General features: G+C 40.2%; 1 protein-coding gene across 7 annotated transcripts in view; it reads right to left on the bottom strand.

Annotated features, from left to right (window-relative positions):
• Nucleotides 1-4,292: 4,292 nt before the first annotated feature.
• Nucleotides 4,293-19,008, bottom strand: part of mtcl1 (microtubule crosslinking factor 1) — a 97,664-nt gene continuing 82,948 nt past the window's right edge. For 2 of the 7 annotated variants that reach the window (XM_084731651.1, XM_084731653.1), the window contains 2 exons: nt 16,889-18,467; nt 4,293-5,046 (listed from right to left, as the gene is read on the bottom strand). In XM_084731651.1, coding sequence (XP_084587777.1) covers nt 4,840-5,046; nt 16,889-18,467 — 1,786 coding nt within the window. In that variant the 3' untranslated portion in view covers nt 4,293-4,839. Of the gene's footprint in view, nt 5,047-6,320; nt 6,348-12,974; nt 13,033-16,660; nt 16,686-16,888; nt 18,468-19,008 lie in introns of all 7 variants that reach the window. The other 5 variants (XM_084731655.1, XR_014771626.1, XM_084731657.1 and 2 more) reach the window with 5 other exon arrangements.

Here is a 19,008-nt window from a genome sequence, read left to right as displayed (position 1 = left end):
TTTATGAAACTGTAATCAGATAATATGAACTGTTTTTCTTAAAAAAAAAAACAAAAAAACAAACAAACAAAAACACTCAAACCAGTGAATCCATAATCAAAACAGGTGGTGTTCGTTTCTATGACATAGAAACAAAACCTAGCTTCTTTTTTTTTTTAAACAGCACAGAAGCTGTGCAATGTGAATACAGGCACTAATTAATATTCTTATATATTGCATATTTAATTGGGGGGAAATGGAGAAAGTCAAGATAAAAAAAAAAATCTTTTGCCCACAAGAAATCTTAAAAATATAAACACTTTCAGCTCCACTCTGGTCCTCCAGCAGACTGTTTCAACACCTCAGAGGTTGAAAGCTAAAAGCTGCTTCATGTCGAGGTTTGTTTGTAGTGAGCTGGGCAGCATTTAGCAAGAGTTCCACCTACAGAAACTTTACTTTCTGAAAATATCAAACATTAATTTTAAAGCAGTTGTCCTCCTCCATATTTGCTTCAGGATAACTTCTGTATTCGTGTGTAACCTCTATTTCACAGAGGTCACACCCTTCTGCTGCAGCTGACATCAGACATTAAAGCACAGTCCAGTGTTTAGAGACTACCAGTGTGTGTGTGTGTGTGTGTGTGTGTGTGTGTGTGTGTGTGTGAGGACTTGAGGGCTGGTGTAAATTATTCAGCAGTGGTGGGTTTCTCTCAGGGCGGATGGAAGTAAAAGCAGAGCATCTTCTTCTCCTTCCCTTCGCTGCCCCGCTCGGTGCCATCAGCAGCTCCCAGCGTGCAGCTGGGCCGCATTAATTATTCATCGTTATAACTCTGTGAAAGGTATACGGAGACCTTCAGCTCTGTCTCTACCTCTTTATCACTCCCTCCTTCCCTCGCTCCCACAATCAGCTCCCCTCCCTCGGAGCCAATAAAAGCTGAGAGCTCTCCGGTAAAAGCCGAGCCATTTTAAATTTACAGATTTAATTCTTGTATCGTGTTTTTCTGCTCAGATGTGAACAGCTGAAAATGAGAAGAATAAAGAAGAAATTTGTGATGTTTGTCTTTATTAGCTGGCAGCAACATCATACTCAAGAGGATGATGCACCTTAAAGATTTGCGGTTTAGACTTTATCTTTTTATTAAAGGATTAGTCTGTCGACACAAAGAAATATTCTTTCATATAAGCACATTTACTCAAGTATTGTATTTAAGCACAACTTTGAGGTTTGTGTAAACTTTACTCTGCTGTCTTTTCTTTCCACAGCTCTTTATACTTATACACCACAATCAGCTTAAGTTATAAATTTACAAATTAAGATTTTTGCATAAACAATATTTGGAGCCCATGAAATAGTTTATACAGTTTATACAAGTTTGTACAAGAACAAGTGAAATGATTTGTTGATAAATCAGACCTGTTTAACAGCACAGAGCTTTTTTGCACTATTCTCTGATCATTTCCTAAGCTGATTCAAACTAAACTCTTGTCTTGCAAATACATCCCTGCAGAACCAAAACTAATCTAAAACTGCTCAAAACATGTTATTTAATGACATATACTGGTAAAAGAGATGACTGAAAATGATCCTTGTGCTTTTTAATGTAGTTGATAAGAAGAACAAAATAGGAATTCTAACTTAGAAAAAAAAAAACTGCACATAGCTTCTTTGCATTAGCCTTTTTACAGCACACATTCTGACACATCACAGTCAGAAAAACACAGGTGTAACTAATAAAATCAGTGATGGCTGAATTCCATTTAGCTGCTTAAGTTTCAGGATCCTGGTATTGTGCATGCTAACTCACTGTCACAGCCTGCTGGGACACCTGAATAGAATGCAGCCATCATTAATATTATTAGTAATACTTGTGTGAAATGTCAAAATGACCTGCTGTGAAAAAGTTCCAGCGGCGGCAAACGTTTCAGTGGCAGAAATCTCACAATTCCGGTATATCAAATCAAAACTATTATATAAAATAGCGTCATATGTAAACACAGGTAAGGGCATGTTAAGAAACTGCAAAAACAGGTGACATTTTAAATAAACTCATCTGGGTTTACAGTGTATCACTGGACTTTATCTTGCGTGACAAACTGAGTAACATGAGTAAGGTGGCACATGTATGACTGTGATGCAAGAGGATTTGACTTCTGGGAGGGAGGACACAATCTTCTTATTCACGTTCTGTGTGTGTGTGTGTGTGTGTGTATCTGTCCCCCCTGACCCACTGTAATCCTGTGGTCTGCAACTGTAATCCACACACACACACACACACACACACACACACACACACACACACACACACACACACACACACGGTTCAGGATCAGTCTCTGCCAAGGGCGCAAACTCAGGTCTAATGAAACAGTGTGTAGGTTATGATGAGCTGTATCTAACCTTTACCATGGAGAGAGAAATATAAAACATGACACACACATGTACACACACACACACACAGGAGGAGGAGGTCTTGTAAATACACATTCATGTTTATTACCATTTACTATTTACATAAGACTATAGATCATTAGACTTTTGACATAGACTTTTCATTTAAAACATTCATATTTTTTCCACAATCCCTTTTTCCTGTCAAAAGAAAAAAGTAATTCATATCCAATAGTAACAACTGTACAAAGACAGCCTGTAGGTACAATAATTTACTTAAAAATTCTTCTTATTTTCAATGCAAATCATGTGACAACAAAAACAACAGCTCAAGAGTTCCCATCACAACATTTTTTTTTCTTTTTCCCCACAGCGGAGCCGAGTGATCACAAATGACTAGAGCTTGTATGTACATGCACTAAAGTGCTAGTGTTCAAAAGGCATGCAAATATTTGACTGATATTTGTACAACTGCCTTCCAAATATGCATAAGGTTATTCAGTTTGTTGTCACCCACCTTCTACATGTTTACAGAGCCAAACATTCATCCCAACGTAAAAATAAATAAGAACATTAGCATCAGAAATGACATCATGTGTCTCTGCTTCAGACCCGATGAAGCAGAAGTTGTTTTTTTTTGTTTGTTTGTTTGCTTGTGTTGTGTTGTGTTGTCCTCTCCTTGAAACAGAAAAGCTTCAAAGTCTGGCAACACAAAAATTAAGGTATGCTCTTATTGAAAAAAACAGCCTGAACATGAATTGATGCAGGACAATGTAAAAGACATTTGCTGTAAAAAAAAAAAAAAAAAAAGAAAGAAAGAAAGAAAGAAAGAAACGTAAACAGATGAAAATAGATGGTGTAAACTTCATACAAATGCAACAGCTGACCTACAGTTTTCACCTGAAAAAAGTTTCAGAATTGACCTTTCCTAAGCACCGCCCCTTTTTGCCCTGTGCTCCAATAACAGCTGAGTGAGCTTGGTACCCAGGGAAACTTGTTTCCCGAACTTAGATATGCTGCTAGGCTTGTCTATGTTGAAAAGAAAACCAAATTTAAGATGTAAAAGCTAAATATAAATCCCATCTTAAATCTACTACATGGAACATTCATATTTTGTTAATTTTGGAGTGCCCTGTGGACAAAAGTGGTAGCAACCACAAAATATAACATCAAACATAAAATGATCTAAATATCCTCCTTATTAACTTGCTAACACATGACTTACTGTTACTTTGGCTGCAAAAATGTAAACACAGGCTTGTTTCATCTGATTTTAGGGAGAATTCAACATGGTGGCAGCTATTAAATATTTGATCTTCTTGCACATGGTCTTATTAACTTATACAGGTCATATAGAGGCATCATTATTAAATTTAGACTATTTCATTGCCCCTTAAAAACTCCTTGTAGATGCTTTAAGTTGCTAATGTGCGCAAAATGCTAGGTAACTTGCTAGCTATAGATTTAGCTAGCATTTTTGCTAACGTTTGCTATCAAATGTAACTAGCTACCTCAGAAATGATTTAGATTAGCTAGCCAGTTAGCTAGTGTTTTGCTAACATTAGCTTTCAGATGTTACTACCTAACTGATGATTGATGTAATTTAGCTAGTTAACTTAAGATGTGACTATATAAAGGCTACATTGTTTGTACAGGTCCCAAGGCAACATATTTTAACCAGGGCCCAACCGACACATGCTGATACTGATGTTAAGGAGAAAAAAAAATCCAATATTGATATATCAGCTGATATTTTTTATTTACATATATAAAATCCAAATGACACCAGTGCACTGAAAAATTGAACAAAGAAAAAGGATCAAATATACACAAAAATGATTCCTATAAAAATAAAAAATTAAATCAAAACAAAACAAGAAATTGGTCGACATATATGTCAGTACTGATACAGACCAATTTGCAAGGCCAATATCTGGCTGATAAAATTGGCTGACTGATACATTGGGTCTATATTTAACCATCTTCAAAATTTGGTTCTCTTTTTAACATAGACGTGCCTAATAAAGAGCACATCTAAGTACAGGAAACAGGAAAAGATAAAGTTGATGGAGGTTCCACCAGCTACCAAGCTTGCTCAACTTTTAGTGGAGCACAGAGTGAAAAGGGGCGGGACTTAAGAGGGGTCAACTGTGACTAAAATATACATATATGTATTAAATACATATATACACACATGTGGGGTGATGAGAAACTCAAGTGTGTGCAGGCACCTCTTATGGAAATGTAGTTTTATGTCTTTTTTGATGGCGTTACAGTACATTCCAGGTTCTTCTACAGAGAAGTTCTGGTTCCTCGATGGTCAGCTGGTGCTACTGGGTGGATCGTGACCCCCCCGCCCCTTCAGGCTCCAGCTATTGGGAGTCTCTAGATTTGAGGGGGTGGGGGTGGTGTCTGAGGTACTGGGTCTTTTAGGCTGAGGTGGAGGAGGGTAAGAGGAGGTAGAGGACGGCCTCACGCTGGCTCCTCTCCCTCCAGGATGGTGGTCTTCCGGTGTCCCGGTGGCGGGAAGGTGAACCTCCTCTTCGAGCCCTCACTCCACTTGGGGGAAGAGGAGGGGGAGCGGGCGGCCCAGCGCGAGGGGGGTCGTCGGTTGGCCGGACGAGCCGGTCTCAGGAAGCAGGAGTCCAAGGGTGGAGCCACCGGAGAGCGAGGCAGGTCCTGCCAATGAGAAGCAGGTGTCAGAGAGGATAAGGGAAAAAAGAGGCGACTGCGGCTGGTCGGCGCCAAAAGAAAGAGGAAGTGAACAAACTGAGAAACATAAATGAAAGAAAGTGAGAGAAGAATGAGCAGGGGGCAGAAGTATAAATGATGTTTGCATAAACTGTTTACAAAAAACTAAACCTTAAAAGGATGATTCTGATTATTGGAAGTAGGGTTGTATAAGGTGTTTATCTATAGTATTACCTAAAGTAGATGGCAGTTGACACGCCCTCAGTTTGGAGAGGCAGAACCAGTGTATGAAGCTGAGCAATGTACTGCTGTGGACAGGGTCAGCAGCAAAATATATTTCAGATACCTAATAAAATCAATATCAGTCTAAGTGTATGCTATATTTAGGATATTTTTAACTGCATTATCTTACCCCCTGACAGCCTTATCAGACAGGAAACTACATTATATAAGCCAAAGAGAGCACGCTCTATTATCAGCCAAACTCCATAGGCAAAATCAGTAATTTTGCCTCACAGAACACTGGAATTGCTGGTCTACCGCTGCCTTGACTGATTAGCTTGTTTGTGTTATTTCTGCGACTAAAGTGAACCTGAACTAACCTTTTAAAACACTTAAGTCACACAATAACGCAAACAAACTAAATGACTGAGGCAGCTGTAGACCAGTGACTCCTGTGTTCTTTGGTCACTTTGGTTAAGTGAGAGAAACGGTGTTATTTAACTTTAATAACAGTGGTTTCCCGTTGGAAAAGGCTGATTAACAGCAAAGTAAAGCCGGTATAGGTATAGCAAACACTTGAACCAGAACATTGCTTAGCTTTCATGCTGGGACTCTGCTCTGCCTCTCCAAACTGTGGGCATGCCGACAGGCATCTACTGTCGCTAATACACTGATAAAATTACCTCATATAAACCCACTTCAAATAATCCAAACTATTACTTTAATGGTGACTTTTGAGGCTGCAGTGCATGATGCATATTCCTAATTTTCTGTACTCCTCATGTATGTAAATGAGGGACAGAAGATCAGAGACAGCTGTAAATAGATGTAATGCTGATAGCCCATATGAAGGGATGATGAGCTACAACTGTGGATAAAGCTGAAGAAAGAAAAAAAACTCAAAAAGTAAAAACAAGAAACAAAACAAAACAACAACAAAAAAATCTCAACAACTTAAAGCTGCAGTAAAAATGAACTGATGAAGCCTCACAGCAGCAACCAGCATTTTAATTTCCCAGCCTCACCTAACTGGAACTTACCATCTGCTCTGGTAAGCATGGGGTCACCTAAACAGGTGCAGGCGTGCAAATAATACACAAACAAAACAGTCATTTAGGATCGCCTAGTTACTGCTCACACTGACATTTACCTGTCCCCAACTTTAATGAACCAGCATTTACTGAAGGACAGTTTGACCCGTCCCACCACACCTTGATGGTGCTCAGTCACTCACTGATTACAGGACCTAATGATGCACACCTGTGTTCACTATCACTATCACAAGCACAACATGAAGATCATTTTAAAAATCCCACGTTTAACAGATTAAATAAAACCACACAAGTTTCAAAGAGTTCTGTTATTTGTGTAAATTTGTCACTGAACTGGCAAAACACTGGAGTAAAATTAATGATATAACACAAGAATAATGGTGGGTAACAAGGCTTATGTCACATTCATTTGATAAAGTTTATTTCTCTCCATTAAAATGTTACTTTCGGCTGTTACTCTTCAGAAAGTGCCAATATATGTGACTTGGCATTTGAGATTTCTGGAAACCAAATAAACATGGATGCAAAAGTCCCTCGTTCAAAGTAATTATACACAAATTCTAACTGATATAGTGTTATATTGTCAATGCACAGTTATTTTAACCCTCACACAACCAAATATGCAGTCATGTGACCATTTTGAGTTGTGCAATGACGTAAATAAGTAAATATGTACATGTTTCCCATCTTTACTGCACAGCCCACATGATATGCAGCATTAGTGAAATGTGAATGAAGGAAGCAGCCTCTTCACAATAAAATTCACTGAAAAATAAAACACTAGCATAAACTACAGCCTCAAAAATTACCATACAGCTGAATCAACACTTCTGTGTCAGTGTGTTGTTCTCACAACACATACGTGTGGAAGTGAAGGACACACAAACTGCTTTAGTGCTGTTAAAGGGATAGTTCAGATTATCTGAAATGGCGATGTATGAGACACTTATCCCTAGTCACTGTATTACCCAACATGTGTACATAGATACTCCATTGGCCTTTGGGTTGTGCATCAATGTTACCACCATTTTATATATGTTTATATGTGTTTATAGACCAGTTAAGACTGGCCTATAAAGCTGCATTTTTTCTGTATAAAATACACTAAAACACTTAGATTTCTTAGCCAATAAATATAGTTGATTTTGATTAAAGGGTTGATGATCTATGTAGAGTAAGTAAGAATTAAAAAGAAACTTTTTTCCTACTCTATGTAGATCATAGACATTTGAATATAACATAACTCACCGACACTCATCAGTTGAGAAATATAAACATTTTAGTGCTTTTTACACATAAAAAACAGCAGCGATGTTGGCGTATTACAACAACAGGCCAAAGCTGTCAATGCAATATCTCCGTATTATATATTTCTATGGATTGCCTACGGTAAAGGTAGATGACTTGCCCCCAGTTTGGAGAATCATCGAGGGCAACTAGCACAGAAGCTAAGAAATGCACTGCTGTGGACAGGGTCATCAGCAAAACATTTTAGCCACCTTTATCAATTTAAATGTACACTATATTTAGAATATTTTATTTGCTTTACTTTGCCGTCAGATAGCAATTTCTGGTGAGAGACCACTGTTGCATAAGCCCAAACACTGGTCCCTTTTACTCAACCAAACTCCATTTGCAAAACCAACAATTTTATCACACAGAACGCAGAGTTGCTGGGCAACCACTGCTACACATACTTTGTGTAATTTAAAAAATAAAAAATAAAGGCACACAGTCACACAAACAGACTAACCAATCGAGGCAGCAGTAAACCAGCAACTCCTGTGTTCTGCGAGGTAAAATTACTGACTTTGCTACGGGTGTCCAGGTAGTTTGGAAAGAGCAATATTAGGTTTATTTAATGATGTAAAAGTCTGTCTGACGGCGAGGAAAAGCAGTGAAAACTGACACTGATTTCACAGCAGTACGTTGCGCTGGTCCTACACTGGTATTCCTGCTGCTTCTCCAAACTGAGGGCGTGTCAACTACCGCTTCCTGTAGTTAATACACAGACTATATATAAGTACCTCATATAAACCCGCTTAAAAGAACATCCAAACGATCCCTTTAAAGGACACTGCTAGAGTCACGTGAAGGACAAAACTGACCTGGTTAATTTCATGGATGTAGAGTGATCACATCCATTTATGTATAAAGCACATAGGTATAATGTGATGCTGACTAAGATGTATAAAACACAGAATAATGCAAACACAAGACCTTATAAATCTGGTGTTTGCATATTTCTGCTGTGGTATATAAACAGATTAATAATTTTTATGTATCTGTCCCCTGGATGAAAAAGAAAAAGTGATGAAAAGTGGAGATGATAAGAAGAAAATAAAGTGTCCGTGGTTGAGTTTCTTTCCCCCTCAGAATGATGTCAGAGTGTGATTGGGTGAACGATCACACCGGGACATCACACCACTGGCCTGGTTTATAAATAGCTCATCTCCAGGAGTTAGATTTCGGCTGAAGGATGGTGGGACATTGAGCCCGCAAAGCAACAATCTAGTTCTGCTAAAAATACACGGCATTGAGGCTGCGGTGGTGTGAGAGAGGATGAACTGAAGGAAAAATATATCAGATGGATGAAATGATGGCTCCACCAGAGAGTGATGTGATACACAACCTGCTGAACAGGCGGGAAAACAAGGCACAGAGATGGATGGGCGGCATCTCCATCAATAAATAATTTGTTTATGAATGTGAGTGATGGATTGTGTACACACCGGAGATACAGACAAGCGGTTGTTTAATGGGCGGCTGGTGGGTTAATACAAGATTCCCTATCAGATCACACAACACCACAGATCATGCACCAGTAATACAGGAAGTCAGTGTACAGGGGCAGCTACAGAAGACAGTAACAACCTTCAAATTAACCCTGACTTCTCAGCAGCTTCAACCTTAAAGGAGAAATCCACCTTAAAACACTTTGACACGGTTAAAACAAATCATTTGGTTTTAGTTGTGGGCATATTCTGTTTTGGTTGGTATTGCTTTTTGTCACCATGGATACTTAACCAATGGCCAAATTGTGTAATTATCACATCCCAAGCAACCCAAAAAGCCTTTTTCCCATAGACTTACATTGTGAAATAAGCCACTGTAAAATGGTTGACACACTTTTTTGAGTGTCACAACCCCCATGAAATAACTTGTGTCACTATCAGTATTTGATGCATTCAGTCCAATAACATTTGCAGCAGCTCATCATCAGAATACTCTAGCGCACTTGCTCTATGAGCTGCACAATGTGGAAGCATATGCGGACATGGAAGTTGACTTCATGCACCACTGAGCAGCTGGTAATACATCTATGGTGCGTCCTCCAAAATTAAAGGGCAATTTCAGTATTTTTATTTATTTATTTATTTTTTACGGATTTTGGGGTCTAAATACTACGAGACGTTTTGGATTTGATTCAGCAGAAACGGGCTGCAATGGCTGCAACATAATCCTTGGGGTTAAATGCATCCATCATGGTATGGCTATGGTGTTTTAACACGTGTTGAAACACTAAAGTCACACAATAACACAAACTAACTGAGGCAGTGGTACACCAGCAACTTCTGTTGTCTGCAAAGTAACGTTACTGCTTTTGTAAATGGAGTCCGGTATCTTTGAAGAGAGTGATATGACAGTTGTTTCTTGGTTAAACAAAAAGAATTTTACTCAAACAAAAATGTCTCTCTGTAGGAAATGTTGCCAGACACTTAATAAAAGTCTGAGAAAAACAAAACCAAAAAAAAAAAAAACATATGTTGATGGGCATATTTGCCCCCAAGGATTATGTTGCAGCCATTCTGGCCTGTTTTGCAGCTGCCAGCTGCAGCAATCTATGGGACAAATTCAAAAAATTTTTTTGTACCTCTTACTTTTTACATTACTGGCAACACAGAGGCCAGCTCAACTTTTGTTTGTAATGTATAACTGGCTTCAAGTCACCAGCTTCCATTGAAAAAGACTTGTAGCCTGAAGCTTTGTCACCAGTAGTCCGACCACACCATATGTGATTTAGACCCCAAAATATGTAAAAACAGTGCCCAGGTTAAAAAATACCAGAATTACCGGTTAATGCTAAAGTCGGGGCAGTTATCAAGATCTGACATACTGTAAAGGCAGCAGCAAACGCTTTACAAATGTCAGAAAGTTTAAAAGACAAACTAATAGAGCTTATACTTACTGTTGCTTTTCCTGCTGTGATCTAATTAACAATACAATAAACTCGCCATGCTCTGTGTCACTATGTTTAATTATGTGTACATTGTGCAGAATTTAAAGTTCAGGGAAGATAATTTAACCTGTTTGCAGGCTAATGGACGTACTTTTTTTTTTTTTTGACTCTCCAGGTACACATGCCACCATCATGGTGTATACAAACTATTACAAGTGTGCGAGTACACCTCAAGACTTTAACGGCAACAGGACCGAACGTCATCTTTTTCTTTTTCAGTCCAGAAAGAGTCTGAGACCAAGGAAGCATTTTACACCAAATTCACATTATCTTTCTCATAATATCCAGCTCTGACTCTGAAATCTCAGTGGCTCTTCCAAGCACTTGGACTCATCAACAAGGGTTAATAAAACAGTCCAGAAAACTGTTTGCTCTAGTCATGATGCCACAGCTACATGCCAGAGACATTTTTCTGCAGATTTTGTTTTTCAAAGGTATTTTGTGTAATGTAGGAAAACACTAACTGAATCACAAGTAGGCGATGGAAGTTGAGGAAAACCAGGAGACTAAATTCCTGCACTGACAGGCTGTAACATGTTGTATAACAGTGTAAGAGTATTTGATGGATTTTTCCTTTGAGCATGCAAAACGGACCAGAGTAACCAGTTAATATCCACCAGGCATCACCCCTCAACCCCCCGCCCTCACAGGTAACAGAGTACAGAAAGTGATGAGTGTTAGCAGCTGTCTTCTTCAGTTAGTCTTTGGAGGACTTGTTAGTGTGAGAGGACATGGCTGAGGTGAACTGTAAGAGGAAAGAAAACACTGTATGGACAAAAAGGGTGAAAAAAGTAAAACATCACAAGAAAACATCACAGTCCATCCAGTCGCACACATAGTGACACAAAGAGGAGGACCTGGTAGAAACACAGTGTTAGAATAATTCAGATAAAGCTGTACAGGTCCGAAAAGACAATAAACCACCTGTGCTGCTGAGGAATGTGTGAAACGTCCAAAAGAGTCGTCTGTTAATGAGTCATGTTTACTGCTTCGTATTTTGGTGCAAATTTGACCAAAATTTGATCAGTAATCCAAGACACAATCTGACAACTCTTTGAGTCACATGAACTGTGAGTTTGTTTTAAAGGACCATACCAACGGTTTTGCAGGATCTATCCCATTAAAGTCACTTATAATTTATATTACAGCCAAACTTATTTCAGTTATTTCTGTATGATATGACAATCAACTTGCTGAAACGTCTAAATTACTTCAGATGCAGACTCCACCACAGTTAACGTTTCGTTCATGGGAAAATCCCACAGCAGAGTTTTGATTACAAAAAACTGCAGAACTGCAGGGATGACGTATTTTTGTAGGTCAGCCCAGAAGTTAGTTTCCTCAACAGAAGGCCAATGGGATTTTTCCATTGGATTTAGGATTAGTGCCAAAAATAAACTAAAGTTTATGATACTGACACATTTTGTTCAGCAAAATAATCTTCACAAACGCCACTTGATTTTTTTGAAGCGTGAATCACTAGAAGTAAAGAGTTGAGACTATAGAGAAGCGAAGTCATGCCCCTTTTGGAGGATCACCATAAAATGGCAGTCCGTGGCAAGAGACAAATTTTTTTCTGATACTGCAACGTATTACATTTACGATGTTTGTCATTTAAAAAACTAATTTTATGTGTCAAGAAAGTCACTGTCTGTCATAACTGTTGAAGTATAAGATTGTGAAGATACATAATTAGAAAGACTACAAACCCAATGGTTCGCTGTAACTGATTACGCTAGTCTGCTAAAGTTGATTTTCATACCATGCTGGCAGAAGCTTAAATTTAAATCTAATAGAGTCCTGCAGGAAGGAGTCCTAAAACCCAGGAATGAGTTAGCATATTAGCATTTCTTGTTCCCCTCATCTTGAAGTCAATGGGTTTTTCTTTTTGTTAAGATGCCTGAAAGGTCAGCGGTTAACACAAGCTTAAGAGATTTTCAATGGAAAAATCCCATTGGCTTTTTGTGGGGGGAACCAGAGCTATGCTAACTTCCAGGTAGCCACAAAAATATGTCATCCCTGCAGCACTCTACAATCTATAAATGCATGATATGGTATTGGAAAACAGTAAATGTGATTTATGGTTAATGGACTAAATGGACTAAAACATGCAAAAACACTATCATGGTCCTTTAAAAAAACAGATGATCTATATCAAAGAAAGTGACCATGCGTGCATTAACACGAAGAAACAGATGGATGGCCGTCGCACAACTTTTGACACCACTGACTCCGATGGCTTCACACACTGTCACTCTGCCGTCCTGTGAAGCATGCATTAATGAAGAGGGTGAGGAAGGGGGGGACGTCTGCAGGGCGTGAGGTGAGAGGTCCGTGTGGCTGGTGAACCCACCGCCAAAGGTCGTAGAGGAAGAGGAGGAGGAGGAGGAAGAGGAACTTACATCACGGAGACAAGCAGAGTTAGAGTCCCCAAGGAGTTGTTAGTATGACAGTGTGGTTCTGGATCAGAGCACAGCGGACAGGGAGGAGGAGGGAGAGATAAAGCCCAGAGGGGGAGGAGACAGGGGGGAAGGAGGGAAGATAGAGCGGGAAATGTTAATCGGTAAAATCGGGCAAAGAGGAAAAATAAGTTTGGCACATCAGAGGCAGAGAGGTTGACCAGGCTGATTTCAGCTTGCAGACCACACAGACAGCAGTAAACACACACCCATTCACTTTAGACCCGGAAAAAACACAAGGGCAGCTGGGACTTTGACCTTGATGCAGACACGCCAAGGCCAGTAGGACAGAGTAACCAAACATTCAATATAAGAAAAGTTACAAATAAACCAATGGGATATTGTTCCTGGGAGTTAATTTCACTGTTCATCATGGGACTGGAACTGAACAGGAAAAAAAAGTCAACTGCACTGGGAATCATAATAACAATATGTCAGTTATTTTATATATATATATATATATATATATATAAATCTGTGGTTCTTGTTTTCTTTGTTTTGAACATAATACTAGTCATTTTGTCATCTTTTTTAGTCTTTTGGTACTCTCTTCTGTCTCCTCCTGGTGGCTGCAGCTCCCTGACTAATGCATGACGTATGTAAACCGTGGTTGACAGGAACAGGACGGGACAGGATTCATTCCTCTGGGATTGGGACGGGACAGGATTTTTCATTCTACTCTGTCATGGGTTTGGGATGGGACAGGAGTATTTTTGAGGGAGTGGGATGGGAAAGGAGGGAAAATACGCTCCCACATCAGAAATAACCAAACAGTCAGTATCGTTAAAAATAAACCAAACTGAAAATTTTCACTCACAACAATTGTTCACTTTTTTATGTAAATATACAGATCTAATATGAATTTTCTTTATTTTGAACATAATGCTAGTGGTTTTATCGTCTATTATAGTCTTTTTTTAATTCTCTCCTGTCTGCTCTGGTGGTTGCAGCTACCCAGCCTTTGGAGTAATGGATTACATGTAACAGCATTACATAAATATGAATACAAAAAAAAAAAAGATACAAAAAAGGTAACTGTATTACAGTTACACATAAAAAAGATGTAATCAGATTCTAGATACATTATTTCAACATTTTTTTCTTTAAATTGATCAATCAGTCAATAAAATGTGCACAACAAAGGAAGCCTAAACTTAACAACGAACATAAAACACTTAGAGCTGCAATGATTAATCTATTATTAGTTAACTAATAAATTAATCTGCATCTATTTTCATAATCATTTAATTTTAATATAAAATGCCAAAAGGAGAGAAAATCTGCTCTCATTTCACCCTCTAATATGACACAAAATGATGACGTTTTGTCTACTGGGAGAGATTTTCCAACACTGATGTAGTTGAAAAAAACATTTGGATTTTGGTATAAGAATACTTTTTTTTTTTTTTACCTCAATGTGATGAAGTACCTTGATTTTATTTCAGTATTTCAGTCACTGCATCAATGGAATGGATGGAAAGAATATTAATGAAAAAATGTGATAATGATTTGTCATTTATTAAGCAAATTTGTCAAATATTTGCAGATTTAAGCTTATCAAAATGTGCTTTTCTCAGTTTTATCCTGCATCACTGTATATTAAATATCTCTCAGTTCTATTCTTTTGTTCAATGTGAAGATGTCACCTTCGGCTCTGGGATTTTTTTATGGACTGTTCTCACTATTTTTATAAAATTAATTGAATAATCTTGAATAACCATTTAACCTTTGATTATATTTCTTTAGAGCTAAAGCTTTACTTTATATGAATAAAGTTATTAGTAGTTTGAATGTAAGACAAATTAAAACTATTTGAGTTGAGCCCCTTGAGACTGTGATTTTTTTACTGATTAAACTATTGACAGTAACCGTTATTTAAAGTACTAATTCACTGGATTAGTTAAAAAAACAACATTTTGAAATAGTACACTTGCTTCACCGGTAAATTCACTGTTGTTCACAACATGCATAAAGTTATCGCAATATTAAATTCCATGTAACATGAATTGGTGTCACAAAAATTTATCCTCATTACCCTTCGTCACACTGATGTTTCAATCAGGTTTATTGGTGGCAATGTGAATGGAGGTCATGTTTGTATTAGGTTTTCTTTTCCCCTCATTTCTCTGTGTGTGTCCATTTGAAGCACGCACAAAATACAGAACTTTACGATCCATATCCAGGTCTGTATTACAATAGTGACACGCTGTGTGTGTAAGTACTGTCACAATCCATTATTTTGCTTTGTTCGAACTGTGACCGTCATCCGCAGAAGTCACGGCATCATTTTAATGAATGACACACTCGACTATGATCCATAAAATCACATATCAGACTCTAATCTTATTCTGTCTGTCCTGCAGATCAGTGAGCAGCAGCTGGTGAAACCCTGATGTTAGTGGACATACTAATCACCATATGTGAGATTATGTTGCTTACTGTTCATGTTATGGTTTCAAATATACAGTAAGTGTCTGATACATTGTTTTAATGTACAGATTTTATACTGCATGACCTACTTTTTTAATCTGTCTATGGAGTGGCAGGCCGGCACGTACAGTAAACTGAATGCATTTTCCTTTCTGTTTCATCACTTAAACATGACCAGAAAGATCATTCGTCTGTCTGTCATTTATTTTTTCCACAGGTCAGCTGAATGGGTGGTGAAAAGGGCCCGACCAACGTGTCAGAGCACTGATTTCATCCAGTAAAATTAGCACTTTTCTTGGTTTATTTTGGTATAGGGAAAATCATTTAAAATTCTGGTTGATCATTTAATTGGAGAGTGCTGATAATGATGAATAACAGGACTTAACTATGATCCCACTTTGATCATTACTGTGAGATCATTATTTTCACTTCTAAAGTTGTCTGACACATCGGGTCGGTCGATCGGGTCTCAGTGATACTTAAAGGGATAGTGTGGATTATTTGAAGTGGAGTTACATCAAGTGCCTGTCCGTAGTCAGTATATTACCTACAGCAGATGATGGTCAACGTGCCCCCAGTTTGGAGAAGAGGCAGGAGTACCAGCATGAAAGCTAAGCAATGCCATTCTGCTGTGACAGTGTCAGCAACAAACCATATTTTTGCCACTTGGAGCTACTACATAAATTTTTACCTGGTAATTGACCAGTCTCAATTTAATACACTGGCAAATAGGTAAAATCAGTGATTTAACTTGCAGAACATGGGAGTTGTCCACTACTCAAACTGTTATTTAGTTTGTTTTATTGTGTGAAGTGGTGAAATATTCTTAATACTGTGTACACTTTCACTAATGTTGATTTTCTTTAGGTGGACCTTATTTAAGTGGCTAAAATACCATTGTTTGCTGACCCTGTCCCGAACAATACCTCTCTGTTTCTCCAAATTAAGAGCATGCTGACTGCCATCTATTGTAGGTAATACACTGACTATTGTTAAGTATCTCATACAGCTGCACGTAAAAAAATAATCCAAACTATTCCATTAAAGCAAAGAAATAAAAGCCACACTACAAGAAAGTTGCTACAGTGAAGAAAAAAGTACAGAAGAAGAAGAAGAAGAGGAAACCTTAAAGAGTGTCTACACACAGCGAGGAAAGAAAGCTCAGTATTATTGAAGAGGGTCAAATATTTTGACATTACCATTGCATCAGTCAGTGCTTTCGATCTGAGAAAAAAGCATTTTAAACATTTTAGTGATGTTATAACAAAGTTGATTAGCTTTTTCTCTGAATAACCACAGAAGCTTTAAAGTTTGTCTTCAACCATTACTGGGAAAATCCAAAGTCATAAATATCTTTGCGTCATAAAACATGGGCCCCAGATCAAATGAATGATGAAGCGATGGATCCAGTGCGCCTGTATATTTACCTCCATACATCCAGACTGTCCTCTGTCTGAGTCGGCCTGCCTGGTGCTGTCTCTGCTGTGGCTGCTCTGTCCTCCAGCCTGCAGCCGTCTCTCCTCTCTAAAGCTCTGCTCCTGTAGCTTCTTATTGAGGATGCGGGCTGCGTTTTCAGCCAGCGTGTAGCCCGGCGGTGCCGACAGGTCCTGCCGTATGCTCACCACCTCTGGGTTTTTGTCCCCCTGCGTCTCCACTATCAGCTGCACGGGGCTGGGTGAGCGCCCGCGAGCAGTCCGCAAGCACTCCTGCACATTCCTGGGGTCCGTGGCGAGAGCCCCCTGAGCAGGGCTGGGCTCAGCGGAGGAGGGAGGGGTGGGGCGGGAGCGACTGGGGGACTTGTTGAACTTCTGCATGGAGTCGTAGGCCACCGGGGTGTGGTCGATGATGTTGAAGAGGCTGGAGAGGCCGTCGTTGATGGTGGTGTGCACGGGGCTGTCGCGGGTGGTGGTGGAGCGGGCCCACGCCGATTCATTGTTGCCCTTCTGCGGCGTGGTGGGGGTGGGGGCGCGGCTGGTGTTGGGGAGATCAGCCTTGTTGGATGAGGACAGTTTGCGTTGGAGCTTGGGTGAGCCGTACTTTGGCGAACAGCAAGGTCGCTCAAACTTGCTTTGGACGACAGGAGAGTACTGCACCTTCCTCATGCTGCGTGATGGCGAAGAAATAGGCGTGCTGCCACCCTTTGGGGTGAGGCAGCGGTGAGGGCTGCTGGTCAGGTTCCTCAGCAGGTCCGTTTGTAGACCTACACTGATGGTTTGGGTGGTCTGAGTGCCTCGGGTGGTGAATCCGTTGGTCTGGCAGGCGCTGTCCCGCACGACGGGCCCTGGCGGAGAGCGGATGGCGTTCCTCACAGAGATGGCCACCTCCTTCATGTCATCACTCAGGTTTCTGGAGAGCTGAAGCTCCAGAGAGGAGGTGTAGCCCACTGTGGGGCAAATAGGAGACTGATTCGGAGAAGTCCTCAATCCCCCACCCTCCAGAAGCCCGCACGGCCACCTCCCACCGCTGAACACCTCATCTGGCCCGCTGACACCCACCCCCGCCTCTCCTCCGCCCCTGGCTTTGGTCCCTTTGGTGTACAGGAAGTCTGGGTCGTGGGCAGTGGGGCGCTCAGCTGCCCCGGGCCTAGTGGGGCTGTGGAGGATGTGAACCCCGCAGTGCTCCACCCCCACCCCTGCTGCCCCTGCTCCGTTGCCCCTCAGCGGGGACTTGTGGCAGTGCTCGGGGCTGCTCAGGGTGCTGGTGGTCAGGGTGGCGCTGGTGGTGAGGAACCAGGAGGCTGGCTGGAATGGATCGAGAACGGGTTCCCCTCCCCGGGCCTCGGGGGGTTTGTCCGTCCACACTTCCCGGGTGCGACCCGGGCCAGATGTGGATGATGGGAAGTCCCAGCCCTTATTGTTGAACTCCTCAATGTACTTGAGGTCATCTGGAGACAGTGGAGGCGTGACATCGTCTTGGCCCTGATCACCATGGCGAGTCTTGTCGGGGAGGAACGGTGAGCTGTCCATTAATCGCTGGAAGTCACTCATGGAACACACAGACTTGGCTCTGCACAGGACACACACACACACACACACAGTTCATTAATATTAACTTGACCTGGGACACTGAAACAAATATCCCAACCCAGTCATGATCTCACCTCCCTTATGTTCCAGCCAGAGGTGGCAAACATTAGCACATTTTTTATCCAAGTAGAAGTACAGATTCTTGTGTAAAAAAAACACAATACAATGGAAATAATGGACATTATTTTTGCTCCAATGTACAAATCAGTTTTCAATGTCAGCAACAGAACTTGAAACACAAGAACACACTTCTGGTCTAATTAAACACTTTTTCTTTTGCTAGAAATTCCCTCATCTCTATAGGTCTCCCAAAATCTTTTGTTCAGAGTCTGCAGAAGCTGTTCTCAAAGTTCTTTGAATCAAGGCGTGCCCCTTTGTGTCTTAAAATCAGTCCTGCAGTGCAAAAAAAAAACGTCTCACAGGCAGATTCTCTAGATGCCCTCTCTCTGCATTGACTCTTCTTCTCTGGTCTGTTTCGTCTTATACATCATTTGTCTTGTTACATCTGTTGTGTTTGTGTG

This window comes from Lutjanus erythropterus, chromosome 12, assembly GCF_056507025.1.
Source record: "Lutjanus erythropterus isolate fLutEry1 chromosome 12, fLutEry1.hap2, whole genome shotgun sequence".
In the NCBI taxonomy this organism is placed as follows: Eukaryota; Metazoa; Chordata; class Actinopteri; order Lutjaniformes; family Lutjanidae; genus Lutjanus; species Lutjanus erythropterus.
Note: the sequence above shows the minus strand (reverse complement) of the source record. Positions and strands in the feature narration are given on the sequence as shown.